At 41.0% G+C, this 24420-nt stretch overlaps 1 protein-coding gene and 1 non-coding gene across 7 annotated transcripts in view; both read left to right on the plus strand.

The window, feature by feature from the left end:
* The first annotated feature begins 1880 nt into the window (after positions 1 to 1880).
* The window catches only part of LOC100894837 (uncharacterized), a 140377-nt gene continuing 117837 nt past the window's right edge, over positions 1881 to 24420 (plus strand). For all 6 annotated transcript variants that reach the window (XR_008474409.2, XR_004729919.3, XR_008474410.2 and 3 more), the window contains exon 1: positions 1881 to 2111. Coding sequence is in view for 2 of the 6 variants with exons in the window: in XM_078335995.1 (XP_078192121.1) it covers positions 2052 to 2111 (60 nt within the window). In the remaining 4 variants the exon portion in view is untranslated. The remainder of the gene's footprint in view (positions 2112 to 24420) is intronic.
* LOC118145240 (U6 spliceosomal RNA) lies at positions 13964 to 14070 on the plus strand. Its single transcript, XR_004730368.1, has one exon. It is a non-coding gene; the product is annotated as a U6 spliceosomal RNA (small nuclear RNA).

Here is a 24420-nt window from a genome sequence, read left to right on the forward strand (position 1 = left end):
CAGGCCTGGAGGATGCGAGTGTGAGGTAGACAGGATATCGGGGAAGGGAGCGAACGTGGAAGGCCCCCGTTGGAAACAGTTTCTGTGTTAGAACAAACGCCGCCAAATGCCGGACACTGCGAGGCCTGGAGCTAACTGGGCTGGCGCCGCCCGAGCCCCGAGCTGAGAGCCGGGAGGCTGGGAAGTGATGGGAGCTGGGGACCCGAGCCAGAGAGTGCGACCTCCAGCCCAACTTTTTTGCCTGGCACAGAGATCAGGGACCGGACAGGTTTCAAACGGATCTGAGTCTCTAGAAAAGCAAAAACAGACTGGGCGGAGTATGCGGGGAGGGATATCGGAATTGCTGAGTGGATGTGAATAACGGTGGGGGGAGCGGAGGGAGCAGAAAACAGCTCTTCTCAATACCCAGTGCAGTAAAAGAAAAATAAAATCTCTTCCTAAACACCTCCCCCCCTCACCACCACCAACTACCATCACCACCACTGCTAGTGGGCCCAAAGAAAGAGCTCGCTGCCTTTAATTTGGGGACCTATGTTAATGAAGTTGGTAATTAATTCGTCGCTTTGTTGTCGGTTCTTATACTGTATGTGTAATCAAATGTGGCCGTCCTTGGGATTTACAGCAATTAACGAATTACGGGAGTGCGCACGAGGCAGCAAGCTTTCGGCAGCGGGGCTGGGCTCCGGCTCCAGCTCGGCCTGGGGCTGGGGACTCCGTGGCCGCAGCCTCTGTCACAGGTGTCTCTAAAGCTTTGGGCCCTGGTGGCCCCTCTAGTCCCCTAGCGGCCCGGGGCCCGCCCAGCTCCTTCCCGGCCCTCTGCAGCAGCTCCAGTCCGGAGACCCGCTGGCTGTCGGGTTCCCAGGAGTCAGGACTTTCTGGGGGCCCGGGAAGGGGGAGGGTGAGTACCGACCTTTTTTCTCACCCCCACCTCCACTGTACTGAAACACCTGGTGACCGCCTCTCTCCCCCCCAAGCCTTTAATGGGGGTGGTGGTAGGGAGGGGGTACTAATGCTCCAGGCATTATGGCCCTCGTGGCGCTGGCTGTCGGAGGCACTGGTTGGGTGCGCTTGGTCAGAGTCGTGATGCTTTCGATGACGGAAAGGCAAATACATCCCGATCGCCTCAAGCAGAGCCTCCTTCCTACCCCTACAAAAGAAAACGTTTTCCCCAGTTTGATCACAATGATGTTTAAAGCATAAAAGAACGGAAAAAGAAAAATGGACGTTGCTAATTTGGCAGAGCGGAAGGCCGTAGGGAGGCCTTGGGGACAGTCGGTATGGGGTGTGTTGGAGAAATATAAGAACAGGCGCTTGTGATCTCCACCAAGTAAAAAATTTTGGACTGGGAGATCCATCTGCTGTAGGGTCCAGTGTCCAGGGAAATCTTTCAAGCCCGATGTAGAGGTTTTCCATATCCTTCCAGATGGCGGGGGCAGCCGAACCTGCCTAAAAATCCCCGCGTTCTGTTCGACAGGGGCAGATTTATGTGTGGTGGGGCGTGAGAGGGCTTTTGCCCTTCCAGCGGCGGGCAGCAGACAGCTCCGGCTTCTCCTTTGCCCTCTAGTCTAATAACTTCTCAGAAATACAGGGCCAATAAACTACGAGTTGGAAATGGACAGTGTTAAATAAACAAGGGTCTCTTTAAAATTCTCATCCACTTCAGATGTCTAAAGTAAGATTGTGATGATTTTGTCACGGTTTGGTAAATTTACCCCTTTAAGAGGCTTTCATAAATCCCAGAACACACCTTCAGCCAGATTTGAATATAGATTTAGGTTTTAAAACCCAGAAGCTGGAAACACCGCTTTATCAAAGAGAATTTCCCTTTAGCTTAGCAATGTGCTGAAGCTCTTAAAAGATTGGATCTGAGAGAGAGAGACAGAGAGGAGAAAGAACTAGAGACAGAGAGAGGCAGACAGGGAGGGGGGGAGAAGACTTTCTTTTTCTTTCTAGAGGAATTCTGCCCAGACTCTGCAGCAGTTGGTAGCAGGCAAGCTTTCTCCTGGGTGTCGCTTGGAAAAGTTGCAAAATTGCTCTTCACCTGTAAGAACATGCTCTTTATCTTCCAGTCTCTTCTTGTCAATTTGGAAATCGCAGACAGCCCGGCTCAGGTACAGTCCCCACAAACCCTATTCTAGGTCAGGACAAAAGCCACTGGCTTTGGGAGAAGGGGGCTGGGCTCTTTTACTGAAAACCTTAGATGCTTGGTGGGAGAAAAAGACTCTTTGGATGAAAAGTCTAACTCTTGATTTTCAGTAAGTTCTTGAACTTCCAATTTACTTACTATCTGTTCATTGTATTTCTATCTGTGTTTAACTTTTTTTCTATGTCCTGTGTCTTTAACATTTTTTTTTATGAATCTGACTTATGGTAGCATGCTTTGTGTTTTTAAACAATTTTCATTAACAAGTGGATGGTTTTTAATTGCCACTTGTACAATTATTTTACTATGCATAGGACATATAAGCATTCAGAAGCTAAATTAAGAAAACCAATATGAAGGAAATCAAATTATTTGTCAGAGCTTGAACGCAGTTTCCAGAATATGGCTGATATTCATATTTTGAAATCAAGATGCATGCATGGCACTAACTAGGCTCACTTTCTCCACCCCACAAGCCAGGCCAGTTTAAAATATTCCAAACTTTCATCCAAGTTTATTAACTTTGGTGGGGGGGGGGTGGGGGAGGGGGCGGAGAGAGAAGACATCCCGGGATTCTTCCAAGCTAATTAAAAAAGAAGAACAAAACCCATATTCCGTGAGAACACAGCCTCTTGGGGGAAAGGAGCCAGTGAGACTTCCTTAACACTTCAGAAATATGAACATTAATTTCCAATCTTTTCAGCAATTCAGTGAACAGTGAGGGACTACATTTTGCATTAGAAGCACCATAATATCTAGAAAGGAGTCATTAGGTTTTTAGATATGTCTTTATTATAAACTTTAACGAGATTAACCTTAATCTTTTAATTTTTTAAACAAGGATTTAAGTTTTTTTTTTTTTAACAAGGATTTAAGATTGGCAATGCAGACAGAATTTAAGGGAAAAAATAAGGCAACAGATCACTTATAAATTAAGCTTGGGTTTCTCCCTCCCTGCATTGCGGTTGCCTCAGAAAAGAGGGTAAGAGAGAAAGAAACAACTTCAAAGATAGGATTGGGCCGTCTCGATAAAAGAGTAGGGAGGCAAACTCCAAATGCGAAAAAGAGGAAAAGAGGACCGTGTTGTTCCGGAATGAAACGGATTAAGATTGTGTGACAAGTCGAGATGTGGGGCTGTGAGACATTTATGAGCAGGGTGTGAGCCGGGAACTGTGCATCTGTCCCTGAGAGTGTGGGGACCAAGGGTGTGTGTAGAGCAAGGTTAGGGTGAGGGATAGGAAGGGCATGTGTGGATGTGAGACAGAGAGAAGTGTGAGTCGGTGTGTGTGTGTGTGTGTCAGGAGAGTGTGGACGGGAATGTGGATAGATTGATGAAGGGTGGTAGCTGTCAGTTTACATAATTTTCATCTCCTGGTCCTGAAGTTTCCTTGAAATCAATTCTACTGCAGGCAGCAGCCTTGAGCTTACAGAGCTGATATAAAACAACCATTACAGTCCAATATCTTGCCTGTTTGCAAACTTCATTTAAAACTGGGGGAAAAAAGACCCAGGAATGGTTTTGTAAGAAAGGAAAAAAAGAAGAAAAGAAAACCACAGTGAAGCTTTAAACTCGTTTGGATAAACCTCTAATCTTTTATTTGTAACCTTTTACAAGCTTTATTTCCCGTATATGAAAAGCTTCTTTTATATGGGTACGACAGACTTTTCCTTTGGATTTTTAATTAGAGTCCATCAATTGTAGCTATATTTAAGAATCAATATGAAGTAATCCTTCGAGATGGGATAAGGTTTTAATCGAAAATCTAATTTCCCACTCTTTGCAGATCATTTTAAGGGGCTGGGTTGATTAAAAAAAAAAAAAGGAGTTCAATTTTTAAAAGACATAACACCTAAAACCTGGAAAAGATCATGTATACAAGAAACCAGCTGATGTTGCCTTACAAAGAAAAAGTCTGGCTGTTGTTGGGAACTTTTTTTTTCTACTTAGAAGAATTTGACTTATTTTTTTCTCAAACAGTATTCCCTAATGTGGCTCCTATGAGAGTATTCACATTGAATGGGGGAAAGAACAAGACAGAAATTGTTTGTTTGAAACATATTTCATATGCAAAAGATAGCAACATAAATTTTTTATTAACAAAGAAAACATAGATCTTGACAGATCCCTTTCACTATATGTTCCCAAGTTCTCAAGATTAGAGAATGAATAACACACACTTTTTCATTCTTGTTCATGAATGCAAACTTTCCATTTTCAGATCCAGGAATGAATATTTCTGACCAATTTTAAAACTTCAAAATTCGAACTTTGCAATTTTTGATTTTTTTTGCAACAATTGAAAAGTTGCTTATCTCAAAGTCATAGAATTTTAAACAGTTTTACCAGAGTCAATGGCTTTCAATTTGTCTAAAAGAGAAAAGAAAATGAAAGCAAGAAAGAAAGGAAACAAACAAACAAACAAATAAAAACTAATTGTAGGTGCACAGACCAGACCCTTTGTGCTCCTGAAAGATTAATCTGAGGTAATTGTTCAAAGGCCGAACTTTCTCTAAATGTGTATAGTGCATTTCCAACATTCACCGCTTAGTTTAAGATCTGCAAATCATCCATAAACTAGAAGGGACCCCCCAAAAAAAAGGTAATAATGTATTTTCAGGCAGTCACTGTACTTTTACAAACTGTTGTATCTGTTAAGTGCATTTAGAAAAATGAACTCATCATGTTTGCTTTTAAAAATCTGAATGAAGCATGTTTCAACACATTTGATAGCCATGCTTTTCTTTTATCTGCAGAAATTTCAATTTATTTAAAAGCCTGGCGTTTAATGCACTACATGACCGAATGAATTTTAGAGAAGCCCTCTTGTATTTCTCTGTAATCGTGTCTAATGAAAACCTGGGATTTTCCATTTATTTTTTAAAAAGTGAAAATATAATGCATCTTCATTAGGAAAATTGACTGCTGTGCTCACGACAGTTCTTAATTGAAAAGGCAACCTATTTTAATGGTGTGGTTGAGAAGAAGATTACATACTTTATCCAAACACAAAGACAATTAATAATGAGAAGCAGGCTGCTGCCATTAACTCTAATGCAGTTGCATCAATGTCAGTGAAAAGTGCTCATACCTGAGATACACGGTGCAAACTCCCCCGGTTCCCTCCTTTCCCAATTCACCCACTTCTTAAATTTGAGTTTCTTAATGTGCAAGCGCCAGGGCCGGCTGTGGTCAGGCAGGCTATTTTCTAGCAAGTGCGGCGCGAGACTGGACGCCCCTGCCCGCGGGTCGCCGGGTCTCGAGCTGCGCCGCCCCGCTGGAGGCTCCAGGGCTGCCTGGCTCTCCGCGCAGACCTCGCGCCCTTCCGTTTGCGCGCGCGGAGCCGGGTGAGGGCGGCCGCGGCCCCGCGCGATGGAGGATTTGGAGGCTCAGAGCCGCCTGGTACATTTTGAGAAGTTTAACAAACCAGACTGGGCTGCCTTGGAAACTGGGGTCTGTTCTGACTCATTTGCAGAAAAGTTACTGGGAAAAACATCTTGTAAAATTAAGGTTATGTTTGGCGGGTACAGTCTTGAGCGCACATGGTCTTCCGGCGAATCAGCCAAGTTTTCCAAAGCGCCCCCTCTCCAGCACTCAGGCCAGGGGAGCAAAGCGTACGTGTGTGCGTGTGCGCGCGCGCGCGTGTCTGTGTCTGTATGTGTGCTCGCGAGCGCGTGTGTGTTTGGGGTGGGGGGACATCCCAACCTTTCTGCACCCTAGTACGTCCCAACTCCAGGCTGGGAGGAGACGTCGGCGGCCTCTGGCCGCCTTTTTCTCATCGTGGGCGAGGTGCGGCCAGCTGAGACCTCACGCCGGCCGCCTCGGACCCAGTGCGTCGAGCTAGGGGAGCCAGCGCCGGACGGGGAGACCTCCGGGATTCCGCCCTCGGCACCGAAGGAGTGGCGGCCCTTGGAACCCGGCCTGGTTCTTGCTGCCGCCGGCGCTCCCGAGGGCCAGGAGTCAAGGATGCGGTTTGCCCCCGCAGTCCCAAGACCCCCGGGGCCATTACAGCTTGCGAAAGGGGCTAACTCTGGTCTCCACGAAGTGGTTCGGTGTTTGCGATAGGGTAGGCCCCTCTTGTTGGGCGTCTTACACCCCTCGGAACTGGCTCTGCCCCGGCCTCTTCCCCAGCACAGTCTCCCAGCTAAGGTTCAGACAGCCAGGGAAGGGGGCGCCCCCATCAGTATTCCCCACAACCAGCCCCAGTTTGAGCCAGGGCGCGGCTGCAAGCTGACAGGCGTTCCGTGACCAGGCCGTCACTTCCCTTCACCCAAGGTTAGATGGGGAGCGCGCACCTTCTGGGGAGTTCCCAAAGCTTCTCGCTTTGATTAGCCACGCGCAGTGCCAGAGAGAGATATTGCTGGGGTCTGAGTCCGTGGGAAGTGTCGAGAAGAGAGAAGAGAAGAGCAGGTAGTTAGACTTCGGCGGCTGCCCTGCAGATACTTGCACACATCCAGCCTCGTGGAGGAGGAAGGACCCTGTCCTCCAAAGCCCGACTGAATACACTTCCCTCCCTTGAGGCATAGCCTCACTGGAAAGCCCCTTCCACAAATGCACGCTTCCCTCTGCAGCCCTCAGTATCCTGGGGCCAGCTCTGTCGTCCCTCAGTCAAGCATACCCCACTCTCTTTCCTGTTTCCGTCTATTTATGTGCAGACTTCCTGTAGACTTGCCACTTTTGTGATCTTGACCACGAGCTAGGGGGCCTTTTCAAGGCTCTGAAGACAAGCCGGCCCGGAGATTTCCACTAAATCCCAGGTGCCTCCTCTCCCTCCCTTAGGGCAGGTGAGTCTCTAAAACATAGTAGCCTCCTTTTGGTGAGAGCCAACTATTAGTTACTTGATGTGGTCTAGGAATCTTCTCGCTTCCTTTCTAGCTTCAATATTGGACAAGCCTCCTTGCATGATGTATCTGGAGTTTCACTTGTTCTTTTTAAATAACCTTTTCAGATGGCAAACGTTGAAGTACTCAGTTACTATTTATCAACCAAGCCCTAGTTTCTGCTTTTGGTGAGGCCATGTGTGTCAGCTGGAGTAAGAAGGGGACCAGGTTTCCTGCGGATAGCGTGAAGCCTAGATGTCTTACTTGCCCAACCACATAAGAGGAATAACAGGCTTGCTTCCATTTGTGGATCTGTTTCTTAGCGTTTAACCTATGGATGCTTGGAGGCATCTTTATTAGCAAGTGTCTGACTTTGGATAGCCACTCAATAATGACATTCCTAATCATTTATTGAATACCATTTAAGCTAGTTCAACCACAGACAGTAACTCTTAGCCTAAATGGCAGTTTTCTGGCAGCTTATTCAACTAATGAACAAGTAAAAAGTGAAAGATGTAATTGCTTCCAATACTTAGCTTCCAAATATGACAATGAAAGCCATCACTTAAGGAACACACAGATCACACCAAATGTAGATGGAGTATTCTGGATTACTGGAAGAGCAGTAACCCTTTTGATCATGCTCTCTTGCATTTGATGGACAAAGTATGTCAGATAAGCACAGAAGAAACAGGCATGGTACCTAGACCTTGGGTACCAACAGAATCATGGGCTTAAGTCTATCCTGACCTTTCCCTACTGGTTCAACCGAAAACCAGAAGTAGTGCTTGAAGGCTTTCTCTAACAAAAAGACATTCTGTAAACATGATATTCACCAAGGAAGTGGAGGGAAACAAAACAATTTCATTATTATCAAGAAATATTTTTAATATCCTGGAGTCGGCATTGGTTAGATACAATGGCAGTCAACTGTAGAGTCCTAATGAAAACATTTCAGTAAAAGCAAACAACATTTTACATTAGACCATATATTCTTAAATCCAACTGCACATTCAGATCAATTTGGTTTATTAACCAATTTGTGCACTCATGGCAGGATGGATAAAGTCGTTTATTTTTCACATGCAAAAATATTTATTGAAGTCTCTGATTTATCTAAAGATTTGTAATATCAAGACAGGAAGTGTCCAGAGCATAAGCACTTTTTCAAAAGTTGAATGTAGCATGAACTCACATTCATTCATTCATGTATGCATTCAACAAGCATATCGGGGGGCCTACTATGTATTAGGCAAGTGTCAGGAATTGATTATGTCTAGAGGCTCATGTTTTTCTCATTTCAAATAATCAAATACTTATAATAAACATTTGATCTAAAAGTTTTCATTACTTTCTTCTGGCTGAAAATTAAACCTGGAGAGATTTGTCAGTTGCTCAAGGTTGCAAGGACTTGTATTGCTCATCTAGCAGTATTTCTAGGGAAAGCTGTAGGAGTTGATTGCATGAACTGACAAAAATCTATGACTTTTAATGTTCAACTCTAATTTATTTCTAAAAACTAAAATCAGAAGGCAGCCGAATGTATGATTTATTTTGTGTTTAGTAAAAAATAATTTTTTTGATAGGAATAAAAACAAACTTTAGACTTAACTCTATATTCTTTTAGCTCATCTCTAAAAGATAGAGACTATATGTGCATTTATACCATCATTACATTCTTATTTCTAAGAGAATGCAAAAAAAGTATTCAAATTATTATAAATACAATTTACTTTTAAAAACCCTTTTTCTGGGCTAGAAGTAGTTATTGTTATTTATTTTTGTCCATTTTCTCTTCAACTACTTGCCAGTCCTAAAAATTAAGGGGTGTTAATTTCCCTTAGAATTTAGGATTTTTCAAGTAACAACTTACACTCAAACGTAGTCTTTCTTATAAAGATTCTCCCCCTTTCTATTTTATTTGCTTTCCATTCATAATGCAGACATTACCATGAACCTTTTTTTTGAAAACCCCCATGTTAAACCATGAAAATTTTCATAGGTTATTGATGGAGTTATTGAATGTGGTGATCAAATAACAGATTAAAACTGAGTCTCTATGAGGTGGCAAGTGCATGAAGATTTCTTTTTTTCTGAAGAATTCTCACAGGAAGAATTAAACGCTACCTCTTACAAATCAGTCCCACTGATCTAGTGTGTGTTTGGACACACTAGAGTCTTTGAGCCACATCCTCACCAATAGTACTTTACCTTTTGGGTATGAATTGTGGGTCATGGTGCCTGTGCATAGCTGGTGGTCTGTAGAGAAGCCATATTGATTAATACTTTTCATGCAAATTATTCAGAGTTGAATTTTTTTTTTTTAATTCCCAAACCTCTAAAAATTCATTCTTTATTTTTCAAATTTGATCTTTTTAATTTCCTTCACAGCTAAGAGGATATGAGAGCCCCTTTGTTCTGGAGCTACTGATTCTGGTATTCAAGGTGTTTATTTGTTCCAACGACTGCACTTATGATTTTGAAGTGCCATAAATTCTTCAGACTAAGCTCCTATAGTCTTTATACCACTTTACCAGCTTAGATTATGCGATCCTAAGAATAAAAAAAAAAGTTTTTTTATGAGATTAGGTAGCTATTCATATTATAAATATGAATTTATTAAGTTTAACTGGCAAAAGGATCTATTATGAGTAAAGAAAGTGAAAATACAAGCTTAAAATATTCAGAACTGAGAATAGAACATTTAATTTCTGATTCTCTCTGTAGGTGGGGTGTGAAATAGAATGCTAGTGTTGCTGATGCCAAAACGTTTGCCTGTTTTTGCACTTCCGTAAGAGATGTGGGTAATGGAAAGGGATACTTATGGAAGTACCACAGGGTTTATGTAAAAGTTCATTAAGCTTAAGGAGGGCAGTATTTGCCTTATGGAAGAGAATGGGTCTCTTGATGCCCAAAAGGTAGATGAGAAACATAATGAAATGAAAAGGAGATGAGAATCCAGACACTCCATCAGCAGCCTTACCCTGTGACAGACCCAGAGGCAACTCCAAAGCCACCAGGGCAACTGCCTGTTCAGTTTGCCAAAGAGCCAGATGCTGTTGCTTGGAAGAATCTCTTCCACAGCTTGATGTCTGGGTCCTGTGATTGCCATCCAAAGAACAGTGGTGGAGCATGCTGGGATGAATGCAATCCCAGCATCCCACTACAGCGTTTTCTTTTTTAAAAACAGTCATTTTAAGTAAGTTTTAAAACTCACATATTATTTTTGAAAATGTACAAAGGAAATTGGAGGATAACAATAGTACAAGTCAAGGCTGTATATTTGAAAAAAAATCCTCTTAAAACTTAACTTTGCTTATGGGTCATTTTTAATTATTCCATAAGGAATGGGACATTTAGAAGAGACAAAAGACCATCCACCATTCACAGTGGTGACATAAAAATCTAGAAGAATGGTGATAGAAATAATACTTATTGTTTATGTTATTCACTCTTAGTGATCAATTACAACACTTATTTTAATAAAATAAAAGTAAGATATTCCATGGTATGTTTTATAGTAGAATTTTGATTGTGGGTGCTACTGAACATGTGCTTAAATAAAAAAGGCAGTAAGAAAAATGATTAGTAACAGAGGGAAAAATTATGCCTGAGTGTCTGATGAGTCACTAACACCTCTTCTTAAATATTATCAGTATTGTCACATGAAGCAACATCTCCCCTTTTCAAAATATTTGTTAGGGTTTGCTGTGTTATAGCTAAGTGAATAATAGCTGCTGTATGTCTTGGAGTCATTCAGACTACTTCAACAAATGAATGTCATTTGATCCTAGTGTAGAGCCAATGCCTTTGCTCTTTTCATGTAATCTTTTATTTTTTGTAATTATGGGAATTTTTTCCCCTTATATTCCCAGACTTTGTCTAATAGCCTAATGGTAAGTGCCTGAGCAACATAATAAATCTATAATTTCTTTAATCATTGTGATCAGTGTGAATCATGGCATGATTAATGTGGCCGGGGTAATAGGTAATGGTTAAAAAGATAATCAAAATAGTTGGATAGTAATAACTCACTAGACAGCAGCGTTTCTCAACCAGGGACAATTTTGCCCCTCAGGGGACATCTGGCAATGTCTGGAGACATTTTTGGTCATCACAAGTCTCATCTATTGGGTAGAGACCAGGAATGGTGCTAAATAGCCTGCATGGCAGAAGCCAGCACCCTACAACAGAGAATGATCGAGCCCAAAATGTTAGTAGTTCCAACGTTGAAAAATCCTTGTGTAGAAGTGGATAACAATAATGATATTGACATTTTTAATAGTTTGGTGACTGCCAAAATATACATCGCTCTGTAGTGTCATTAATCTAGAGGAAAACAAAAAAAAAAAATCAGTAGCTCAAATATTTTCAAGTATCTTCACATTTTGGATCATATTAACAAGGTATAAAAGCATAATATTGCTGTCACTTTCTGTAAAATATACTTCTCATCCTCACTTCAATTATTATTTAAGCACATAGTTAGCTACAACTGGATGACATCAATAGCACCTTGGGGATATTGTGTTCCTATTTCATAAACAGAATACTAATTCAACAGGAAAAATATAGAAAAGAATTTTTAGTTTTTAAACTTTTTTCAATTCCAAAAGTTCTTTCCAAATAATTCGAAAAATACTTAAACCTATAAATAAGAAAACGAAAGATATCGTTAATCTGGCCATCTTAAGTTTTTAGTTTCTTTAAACTCAAATTTGTGTCTGTGGACATTGCTTCCTTAATATAGGAACAAATACTGTTTAGCAAAATATTTTGTGATGGTTAAATTCTCATGATAGTAACTCCTTTGTCTAGCATATGTAAAGTGAAATTTATAGTTGGTTTTCTAATTGTTCTGTTCACTAGTTTGCCTCTTTTTTTTTGAGTGTAGATTTATTGAAATTTTTTTTCTTTTCATTCTTTCTTCCTTTCCTTTCTTTCTTCTTTCTTTCTCTCTTTCTTCTTTCTTTCTTTCTTTCTTTCTTTCTTTTCTTTTCTTTTTCTTTTTCTTTTGTAATGCATTCAGTTATATTAAGTGGAAGACATTGCCCCATAGAGAAACTGGCTTGGACCTCCACTGCCTTATCTGTTTATACCTCATAGGACTAGTATTCTCCAACACTATGTGTGACTTGTGTACTAGTAATTTTTTAACTCAGATGTTTATTCTGCAGAGCTAAAGTTGTCTAACAGGTAGTAGTTTTGCCTCAGTTAAATCTATGGGTGAAGATACTGCCACTAGGTGAGACTAAGGTGGTAATTACAGTTACAAATGGGTTTGGGCAGGGAGACAGGCACAGAGCCCTTGTTAGGAAATGAAACCCAGACAGAAGGGAGGGCAGAAGTGCCAGAAGATACAGCAAGCCAATATGGACAAATTACAGAAGGAAAGAGGACAAGTGGAAGATAATGCAATAATGTACAATGTTTAAATAACAAATTGAGCAACGAGTTTGCATTAGCATTTGGACAGTGCTATCATCTGAATGTTTGTGTCCCTCCAAAATTCGTGTTAAAATCTTAACGCCCAAGGTGATGCTCTTGCAACATGGGGACTTTGAGAAGTGATTAGGTAATGAGGAGGGAGCCCTCATGAATGGGTTTAGTGTCCTTATAAAAGAGACCCCAGAGAGATCATTACCCCTTCCATCTTGCTGTGAGGACACAGCTAGAAGGTGCCATCTATAAACCAGAAAGCAGGCCATCACCAGACACCAAATCTGCTTTGATTTTGGACTTCTCCGTCTTCAGAATGGTGAGCAATAAATTTCTGTTTGTTTTGCTTGAGACAGAGTCTTGCTCTGTCACCCAGGCTGGAGTGCAGTGGTGGCTCACTACAACCTCCCCTCCCAGGTTCAAGTGATTGTCCTGCCTCAGCCTCCCGAGTAGCTGGGAGTCCACCACCATGCCTGGCTTAATTTGTGTGTGTGTGTGTGTGTGTGTGTGTGTGTGTGTGTGTGTATTTTTAGTAGAGACCAGGGTTTCACCATATTGGCCAGGTTGGTCTCGAACTCCTGACCTTGTAATATGCCTGCCTCAGCCTCCCAAACGGCTGGGATGAGAGGCATGAGCCACTGTGCCTGGCCTAAATTTCAGTTGCTTAAAGCTACCCAGTTTATGGTATTTTGTTACAGCAGCCCAAGTAGTCTAAGAAGGGTAGTTATACGACGAGACTTTTGCTTTATTGGAGGCGTTAATCTTTGGTTTTGTTCTTGGGCCCATATTATTAGGTTGGTGCAAAAGTAGTTGCAGTTTTTGTCATTACTTTTAAATGGCAAAAATGGCAATTTCTTTTGCACCAATATCTCTTGTCAGGGAAGCAGAGAAAAGATTGGAAGTGGGCCCATAATTTTCAAGGTTTATTTTTTCCAGTATTCTTTTTTTTTAATAAGTTACCATGTTGTCCAGGCTGGAATGCAGTGGCTATTCACAGGTGTGATCCCTCTACTGGTCATCAGTGGAGTTTTGGCCTGCTCCATTTCTTCCCTGGGCCAGTTCACCCATCCTTGGGCAACCTGGTGATCCCTTGCTCCCAGGAGGTCACCATATTGATGCTGAACTTACCGCGAACATGCGATTGGTGCCGCACAGAACTCCTGGGCTCAAGCCATCCACCCACTTCAGCTTCCCAAGTAGCTGGGACTACAGGTGCATGTTGCCACACCTGGATTTTTCAGGAATTTAAAGCAGAGACAAGCTCTCAACCTACCACAAGTTCTGCCTGCAGTTGACAATGCCAATTTTATAGAAACCTCCCCACTGCATTCCTCCCCCACGTGCAATATAAAACAAAAGCCTCACTGAACAGTTTCTAGAGCAGAACTTCTTTTCTTCACAAAATAGGCCTTACTCTTGGTAAATAATAGGTGGCACAAGCAAACAGTAACAGGCCTGGCTGGGGAAGCTGTTTATTTTTTTGTCTTTAGGTATTCTGAGCAACAGAATTTAGAAGCCAGTTCTCCTGTGTCCTCCAAGTTCAGGTACACGAAAGAAAACATAGTGCTTGCTTCGGCAGCATATATACTAAAATTGGAACAATACAGAGAAGATTAGTATGGCCCCTGTGCAAGGATGACTTGCAAATTTGTGAAGCATTCCATATTTTTTAATTATAAAAGTAAAAAAAAATAAAGAGAACATAAGCAGGATTTTTTTTTTTTTTTTTTTAAGACGGGGTTTCGCTCTTGTTACCCAGACTGGAGTGCAATGGCACGATCTCGGCTTATCGCAACCTCCACCTTCTGGGTGCAAACAATTCTCTTGCCTCAGCCTCCCGAGTAGCTGGGACTACAGGCGCGCACCACCATGCCCAGCTAATTTTTGTATTTTTAGTAGAGACGGGGTTTCACCTTGTTGACCAGGATGGTCTCGATCTCTTGACCTCGTGATCCATCCGCCTCAGCCTCCCAAAGTACTGGGATTATAGGCATGAGCCACCGCGCCCGGCCCAGGAATTTTTTTTAAAAGATTGCAAAATGTTCAGTGAAGAGAAATGAAATATACCACAGAATGACTAATAGGCAAGTCAGTAAAAAATATACGAGGGTTCACCTAAAGTATGGATCCTTTCCCCAATAATGGACAGACAAACAACCCCTTTGTCCTTAAGACTACAAAATCCTAGGCCGGGCGCGGTGGCTCAAGCCTGTAATCCCAGCACTTTGGGAGGCTGAAGCAGGTGGATCACAGGTCAAGAGATCGAGACTATCCTGGTCAACATGGTGAAACCCCGTCTCTACTAAAAATACAAAAAATTAGCTGGGCATGGTGGCGCGTGCCTGTAATCCCAGCTACTACTCAGGAGGCTGAGGCAGGAGAATGGCCTGAACCCAGGAGGCGGAGGTTGCAGGGAGCGGAGATTGCGCCATTGCACTCCAGCCTGGGTAACAAGAGTGAAACTCTGTCTCAAAAAAAAAAAAAAGACTACAAAATCCTTTGTTCTAATTCTGTTTTTTGTCTTCCTCCTCATCAACTAGTGGATTATGGGTCTCTGCTAGGCCTCCTTTAGGTCCTGTTCATATCTAAAGTTGGCCTATACCAACCTGGTCACTTCTTTGAATTAGGGCTGACTTAGGAATTACAGAAAAATCTTGGGCTAGGGGTGTTACTTGAAGTTTGAAATTTAATGTCAAGTGTCTTCATCAACTTTACGTCAACAGGTCTAGATATTTCTTTTCCTATTATTACACAACTATCAGAGATGGCTCCTCATTTAATTCTGTAGTTGTCTGTAAATTGTTATGAATGCCAATTATAAAACTGATTTTATTTTGTTCTGCTGCTGTGGAGGAAGGGATCTATACATCCACCCCAATGTTGATAGGAAGGGAATAGTAACTACTCTGGCTGCCACCTGGAGGAGTTTTCTTTTTGTTTCAGTCACTTACTTATACATCTTTGGCTGAAGGGTGTTCCTTTTCATATTCTTAAATGCAATTCCATCACTAACTAAAAAAGGAACTAAAGAACCATGTGCTTCTTTACTAGGGTTTTGTGTTTTATATGAGGCCCATTTGTAAGTGGTTTGTATATGCAACATCTAACTTCTTCCAAGAATGCCAGAAAGAGAGAGAAGGAAGGAAGGAAGGAAGGAAGGAAGGGAGGGAGGGAGGGAGGGAGGGAGGGAGGGAGGGAGGGAGGGAGGAAAAGAAAGAAATAGAGAAGGAAGGAAGGGAGGGAGGAAGGAAGGAAAGAAGAAAGAGAAAGAAAAAGAGAAGGAAGGAAGGAAGGGAGGGAGAGAGGAAGGAAGGAAAGAAGAAAGAAAGAAAGGAAGAAAGGGAGGGAGGGAGGGAAAGAAACATCACATGCATGGCCCAGGAAGCCCTCTAACACTCTACCCTTGGGACTGAGGCTGAGTATTAAAGATAGTACAGGGCCTACTTTGGTCACTGTTTTTTTTAAAACACAAAGGATGTGGACAACCCAAAGTGAACAGAAAGAGCTATTATCATAGAAATGTCTTATGGGCATCTCTATGAAAATATCACATCAAGAGCAGGTTTGTTAAACTTGAAGAAGAATGGCTAAAGAGATAATCCAGTTAATGTCTTGAAAAGCATGGATATTTTCTAGAAGAGGAATTTTTATAGTAGTTCTCCATGCCTTGAGAGATCCCAGATGATGAAAGAACTTAACATAGAAGCTGTTTCAGTGGAAACACACAGACTCACATCCCCAACTTAACTATCCTAGAGCTAAAACACAGGAATATGTTCACTGGTGGCCATTGTGGAATCTCTGTGTTTGGAGATCTCTGAGAAGAGATTTGTAAGCTTTGGTTAAATACCTTTGTTTACACCTGCTTGAAGGTAATGAAATCTTTTTTTTTTTTGAGACAGAGTCTCACTCTGTCGCCAAGCTGAAGTACAGTGGCGTGATCTCAGCTTACTGCAACCTCTGCCTCCCAGGTTTAAGCAATTCTCCTGCCTCAGCCTCCCAAGTAGCTGGGACTATAGGCACATGCCACCATGCCCAGCTAATTTTTGAATTTTTAGTAGAGATGGGATTTCACCATGTTGGCCAGGATGGTCTCGATCTCTTGACCTCGTGATCCACCCGCCTTGGCCTCCTAAAGTGCTGGGATTACGGGTGTGAGTCACTGGGCCTAGCCTATCAAATAATTCTTTAAGCTTCCTTCCAGTTCTTATTCTATAAAGCAAACAAATTTTTACAATTATTTTTATTAATTGCTGAGCGAAATATTTATTCCCAGCCAGTAAATCCTAGGAAAGCCGTCTCATGTTTTGAAGCTGTAAGAAGTCTATGTTGTAAAGATTGACTAGCCTTGCAATTTTCCCTTTAAAAGGCTGAGTTCCAGATTGCATCTGTGATAGATTGTTTTGTGATGTTTGGGGGGATATACTTTAAAATATTTTTCTTGTTCTTTATAATGTTACATTATTTATACATTTTTAAAAATGTTTATTTTATGCCATAAGTTATATTTTTATCCTTCAGAGCCCAGCACAAGCATTTAAAAAAATCTAAACAATTTATTACATCTTGAAAATTCATTTTGACTGGGTGTGGCAGGGCAATGTAGCCTGGGTAATGTAATGAAGACACCCAATGCAAAAAGAAAAAGTTATTTTTATTATTTGAATTATTATACAGTAAAATGAACTTTTTTGGTGTACTACTCTGTGAATATCTTAATATATAGATTGTGTAACCACCACTGCAATCTGGATACACCAAACTCTTTTAACATAAGATATTTTCCATATTTTAATAATGTTATCACTGAAATTCATTCTCTAATGTAACTGCTCAATGAACAAAACACATATGGAATATATAATACTGCGAAAGGTAAAGCAGTGTTTATTTACAATAAAGTGCTTTACTGAAGATATTCTTAACAGATCCAAGTTGTTGAATCAGACCCATTGTGTTCAAATAAATTTTATGCAATTCCTTGTTATTATAATATCTGTCATTATTTCTTTAATTTTTTTTTTTTATTAAAAAATTTAGAGACAGGGTCTCGCTATGTTGCCCAGGCTGGAGTGCAGTGGCTATTCACAGGCGCGATCCCACTACTGATCAGCACGGGAATTTTGACCTGCTCCGTTTCTGACCCGGGCCAGTTCACCCCTCCTTAGGCAACCTGGTGGTCCCCTTCTCCCGGGAGGTCACCATATTGATGCCGAATTTAGTGCTGGCACCTGATCAGCATAGCACACTCCAGTCCAGAACTCCTGGACTGAAGAGATCCTCCAGCCTCAGCCTCTCGAGTAGCTGGGACTACAGGCACACACCACGGCACCTGGCACAGCTGTCATTATTAATAGACAATAGCATATGCACATATACATATCAACATGAATATCAATTTCCATAATTTTGAAGATTTCATAGTGTCCCACAAGGCTTTTTAGTTTTTAAAATCTAATTTAAACTATGGCATAGACTTACAATCAGATTATAACTTATAGTATCTTCTGATTTACAATCAGATTTACAATCAGATTATAACTTATAGTAGTTTCACTCAATTACTTGTTGTAGAATCTACCCTGATCATGTTTTATTTTATTTTTTCTTTAAAAGTTGCCAACAGCAGATTGCAGAAAATATGACTTCCATCATAAGCCATCAAAACAAAACAAACTCTTTGACATACTAGATTTATGTACCCTAAAATATTACACTCAAGATGAAAGAAATAGGTTTGGAGATTTTTTTTTTTTTTTTAATTTGAGATGGTGTCTCACTTGTCACCCAGGTTGGAGTGCAGTGGTGCAGTCTTGGCTCACTGCAACCTCTGCCTCCCGGGTTCAAGTGATTCTCCTGTCTCAGCCTCCCAAGTAGCTGGGATTACAAGCATGTGCCACCATGCCCAGCTAATTTTTGTATTTTTAGTAGAGACAGGGTTTCACCATGTTGTCCAGGCTGGTCTTGAACTCCTGACCTCAGTTGATCCACCTGCCTTGGCCTCCCAAAGTGCTGGGATTATAGGCATGAGCCACCACACCCAGCCCAAGATTTGGAGATTCCACCCAACTTTTATGACTGAATTGGATACAATAAAAAGTTTGTGTCATTCAGACTTGTCTAAACTTCCTCAGAGGAATTAGACAGAGGTTTTTGGACAGACTGTGATGAGTCAACTCTTTTAGCAGTGTCAAATTTGCCTACCTGTTTGTAGATATAGAGCATGTTAATAATTTACTGTAAGCCAAGCTTGTACACACACAGATAAATAATATAGGTAAGATAGCATTGATTTTTGGTTATATTGTCTCTATAGATAGAAGAAAAGATGTGTTTGTAATTTTTAAATAGCTAAGTTGAAAAAGTCAAGAATTTGTGCTCCAATAATTACAGTCAATACACTGAATCGCATTCTGTTAAACATGACCCTTTCTTTCCAACTCTTCTTCAGGAAGGGGGTTTATTAAAAGACCGTAAATATAATACGATTAAAAGTACCTGGAAATTTAGTACCTAGTGTCAGAAAAGCTACCACAATAGTCCAATGTAATGAGGTTGGATCATGTATATTCTTCCAATTTTAGTCATTTGCTTTCAAAGCTATTATTTCGCTCTTACTGATAACCTCTCTTCAGTTAAGAAAAAATACCATTAACATTCACTCACTTTTTGCAGGTTTTGAACAGTTTTTTAATCCAACAAGCTATTTTACCTTACACAATAGATGTGGTCTTAGCCAATAATCTTCATTGTTAATAACATTCAATGACTTTTTAACAATTGTATGACATCCATTGTGTTCCATTTTCTTTCTATGGCAGTAATGCCCTCTAAAGCATTCCAACTAGTAAGGTACACAAGTATCACTTTCATAAAGCTGCACTAGCTGTCTCTAATTCAATTACTTACCTCAAAGACTTCCTTCAATGCTGCAAAATTGTCCAGATACTTCTCCATTTCTGATGTTCACCTGAGCTGTTTGCAGTTGCTTGGATTGTAAAATGTTTCTTTATCTATTTTCCTTTTTTTTTTTAAGTTAAAAAAACCATTTCACTTGTCATGAAGAAATAAATGGTTTCAGATTTTTTTAATCCTAAAGGATGATCATAGAAGTTACAGTAGTTGTCATTTATAAAAGTGTAAAGAAGAGCAACTTGGAGGAAAAAAATATCAGTGTCTCTACCCATGAAGAAAGCCACAATGATAAAGTTCAGACTATACCACCCACTGCTCCTGGCTGCTCACCACTCTCCAGCTCCTTATTTCTAAGAGGAAGCTTATTTTGGACATTCGATTATTTACTTATTATCTCTAGGGGTGGGTAGTGGGTGGTGCTGCTCAAACGAGCAAGGTTCAAGGAGCAGACCTCCAAATACACTCAAAACGCTATAAAGATCAGAAGCTACAGTATCTTGCTTCATTCACAGTGGTTATGTTCCATGCCCCCCAGTGGATGTCTGAAACTTTGGATAATACTGAGCTCTATGTGTACTATACTTTTTCCTATACATACATACCTATGACAAAATTTAACTTATAAATTAGTCATGGTAAGACATGAACTATAATAACTAATATTATAGAGCATTTATTAACAATATTCTGTAATCAAAGTTTTGTGAATGTGATCTCCCTTTTGCTCTGGAATTTTCCATTTAATGTTTTTGAACCCTGGTTGATCATGGATAACTGATATCACAGAAAGTGAAACTACAGGTAAGAGAGAATTACTGTAGAGAGGATTAAACCCTTGTACATTTTACAGTGATTGCTAAATGTATCTTTTGAAAACCCACTGGCTTTGCCTCACAATTTCATCCTGGGGAAAGTAGAAATAACGTTGAATACATTATCAGAAGAGCCCGCATGTTGTTCTTCGCCACTAATTAATCATGAATCATTTCTCTTCTAAAATAAAAATTTGAAGTTAGTTTATGATAGTTTTTATTTTTAATCTCTCTGGTTTTTTAGGTATGGAAACCATAGATGTAAAATCTCTCATAGGTTTAATTCCATGGTGACTGAAATGATGACTCCTTTGACTAAAATAATTTTGCCTTTTTAAAAATTCCTCAAGGTTAATGGTTGTAACCCTCAATCCACCTCTATCATGGTTAGGATTTTGGATAGTAGAACCCTGGCATCCCCACCACAATCAACCTGCTATTGCCGTTCACTGACCTAGCAAACTACCAAACAGTTATTTCTTCATGGACTATTGGCTATAAATGCATTCGTTGCCATATTATTCTTGGTGAACAATGATAGTGATGCTAAAAGGATATTAATCAGAGAGCGGTGCTGCTCAAACCAGCATGGTTCAAGGAGCATGTATTTTGTGGTCATAGGCCATCTTCTGCAAGACAAGGCAGAAGTGCTTGAGGACTGCTTACGAAAGACCACTGAGGAAGGAAGACCAGGCTGCAGGTATCTGAGTTTACTTTCGAGGGGTGACAGCCTCTTGAAAGATCAATGCTCAGGCAGTCATCTAACCTCTTCTCCAGGTTATCTGGGTACACCTATCTTTTCATCTCCACTGCGTAGAGCTAACATACTTCTTTTATCACCCATGTGTGATAGGCAAGAGTCAAGTGGCACCTTGGATATTCAGTAGAAGAGGGAGTAGATAAGCAGGTGAAAAAGCTGGGACTTTCTCAAGAGATAGCGTATGTATTCATCAGAGCTATTCAATTTTTACCCATCAGTTTGAGATGTGCAAAAATATGTCCAGAAAAAAGACTGAAAGTAGGAGGGTAGAGTCTGGTATGACTGGGTCATCAGTAAAGTGAAAAGCAAATGAGAAGAAAAATAGAAGTTTCATTTCAACTAACCCAATTTATCTGAATCCAACTAATTTTCCCCTCAGAATAATAAGTGGGACTAAAGATATAAATCATTTTATTTTCTTTAACTTAAATTTATTTATTTTTTTTTTGAAATGGAGTCTCACTCTGTCACCCAGGCTGGAGTGCAGTGGCATGATCTTGGCTCACTGCAACCTCCAACCCTGGCTTCAAGTGATTCTCCTGCCTCAACCTCCTGAGTAGCTGGGATTACAGGCACCTGCCACTGCACCTGGCTAATTCTTGTATTTTTAGTAGAGACAGGATTTCACCATGTTGGCCAGGCTGGTCTCAAACTCCTGACTTCGTGATCCACCCCTCTAGGCCTCCCAAAGTGCTGGGATTACAGGCATGAGCCACTGCGCCTGGCCTGAACCATTTTAATATAGATTAATATCATAAATACAGATTTAAGATGAAATGCTACGAGAAAAAAAGAAACAGCACTATGCTTGGTTATGTAAAGGTACCAGGTGAAGGTGAATCTTCTCATTAGTTGAGGAACCATAGTGCATAGAGATTCTTTTTCTTTTGTGAATCATCCAGTGTTAATTCAGGTATGGTAGTCCATCTATGGTTTTATTCCTTCTTTCAGAAAATGCTTATTAAGCCCCACAGTGAGCTAGATGTTGTGGGGGCTATATGGAAGCATAACCCATGGGAATACATGGAAGCAAAATCCACAGTTGCTGCCCTATCAGTTGGGGTCCCGGCACTCAAGGATGGTAACTGATGGTGCACTCAAGCATGGCAACAGAGGAGAGTTTAATGAAGGGAGTATTTACAGACACATTGGCAAGGATACAGGAAACCACAAGGGCTTTGAAGCACATGAGACCAGCAACACTGGTGAGCCATTACGACTTGTAAGCTTGAAGAGGTCAAGGAAAGGGCCAGGTACTGGAACTCAAGGCTTATCAGAGCTGTGGTTGTGGCTGTAGCTGGAGGACAGGGTGCCCTGATGGGTGCAATGACCTTCAGGAGATGAATGCTGACCCATGACATCCCAGCATGGAGGGCACTGGGCAGCAAATGCTACACACCCTCTCCTCCCACCCACTGATTCCTGCTGGTGGCTTGTATTAGTTAAACTCAACCAATAGAAGACAAGGGAACTCGTTGTCAAAATTCACAAAGTCGATGTCCTGCTATACAGAGCAGGGTAGAGAAAGGCAGAGGATGGTTCTAGAGGGGAAATGGCATTTACGGCATGCTGCCTTGAGCCAGATATGGAAAGAAACATAGCCACAAAATAAGGCAACCATATAAAAGACATCACAAGATGACAAACAGTAAGTGGTATAGACAATAGGTTCAGGTGAGGGATGTAATATAACTTAGGAAAGACCCCTAGAAAAAAAGGAATACTTTTTATGGTTTGGCCTTGAAGAATGAGTAAGAATTAGATTAGCAGAGAGGAATATGGAGGACAAGGAGACCAGTGGAACAAAGACATGGAAATAGAAATAAGTATGGTATGACTGAGAGGCTATTTCCAACTGACTGAACACAGAACAGGCAGATGCAGGCATGAGTTTTAACACCAGCCTGGCTAACATGGCGAAACCCTGTCTCTACTAAAAATACAAACATTAGCTGAGCATGGCGTGTGCATGTAATCCTAGCTACTTGGGAGGCAAAAAAAGGAGAAAAAAATTTCACTCAGTATTTCAGTATTTTTACTGTCTGCTGTATGCTTTGCACATACCTTAAAAAAAAAAAAAGAAAGAAAAGAAAAAATGGCCAGGCTCGGTGGTGAGTGCCTAAATCCCCGCACTTTGGGGGGCTGAAGTGGGAAGACTGCTTGAGCCCAGGAGTTTGAGATCTGCCTAAGCAACACAGCAAAACTCCTTCTCTACTAAAAATACAAAAATTAGCTGTGCATGGTGGCAGGCACCTGTTATCCCAGCTACTGGTGCCTGTTATCCCAGATACTCAGTAGGCTGAGACAGGAGAATTGCTTGAACCTAGGAGGCCAAGGTTGCAGTTCGCAGTGAGCTGAGATTATGCCATTGCCAAGATCATGCCATTGCACTCCAACCTGGGCGACAGAGTAAAACTCCTTCTCAAAAAAAAAAAAGAAAAAAAGAAAAAAAAGAAAAGAAAATAAGAAAAGAAAGAATTTTTTAAAAAAGAGACAGTAGTTCCTTGGGAGTGATCCAGTTCCAGAAGGCAACAATTGAGAGTTTGACTCAGCCTGAAGCTCATCTAATTTACACAAGAAGTAAGCGAAATGTGCTCTTCCAAAACAGGTTCTGGTGAATCCACGACAGGTGCTCACTAAATATTTGTTGACTAAATGAATGAGATAAGTAATTAAAATGAAGTATTAAATATGTCTACGATGTTTTGAAACAGTGCATGAGATGGCCGTTTATACTGATTTCCGAAATCTAATCATTGTGCAGACTCACTGTGAAAGCAGGAACCTGGTGTACCTTGTTCTTAAAATACTCCCATCTCCCAGCACAGATCCTGGTTCAGAGCTAGAGCACCATCCTATATCTGTTGAATACATGCTGGGAGAAATTAATAAATAAATGCATACTTGAATGCATTTATCCTTTTACAGTCAGGTTGCTTGGGGTGGTGACCCCTCCCTACCCTTGGCAGGTGTAGTTACTGTTAAGGTACATTAAGTGGTCCGTCAGCCTTTTAATGACTACTTGTAAGTGCTTCTTAACTTTTCCTCACTTTAATTTCTTGTCTCAGATGTGCAGTTGTTTAAACAGCTTAAATATAAGGGGGGGCAGGGAACGCATGCGCTGCATTACCTCTGAGAGGCAACCCATGAGAAGAACACACTGCAGATGCTTCTGCCTCTAGCCTCCAGCCCAGAGTGTGTGCACCTGCAGCTGGCCTCAGTGCCACTCACTGCAGTGGAGGTGGCTCCTGGGTTTCTTTTACCTTTGTTCCTTTCTTTAAGCGTTCAACTTCTTTTCCCACTGCCATTAAAATCATATTAAGTAATTCTGAAGTGCTTCCCATAAACACCAAATGAGAAGTACAACCGTGAGAACAATTATCTACCTGTGTGGAATAGGTTATTATTTTAATTTGTAATCTGAGTGACATTCATTTTAGATAAGAGAGTATTGGGGTGTGCACCCTCCCCCCATGTCCCATTTACTCAACAAAGAGTGAGGCACTTTTTTCTTCTTCCTTAATAGGTAGCTT

Source organism: Callithrix jacchus, chromosome 8 (assembly GCF_049354715.1).
Source record: "Callithrix jacchus isolate 240 chromosome 8, calJac240_pri, whole genome shotgun sequence".
Lineage (NCBI taxonomy): Eukaryota > Metazoa > Chordata > Mammalia > Primates > Cebidae > Callithrix > Callithrix jacchus.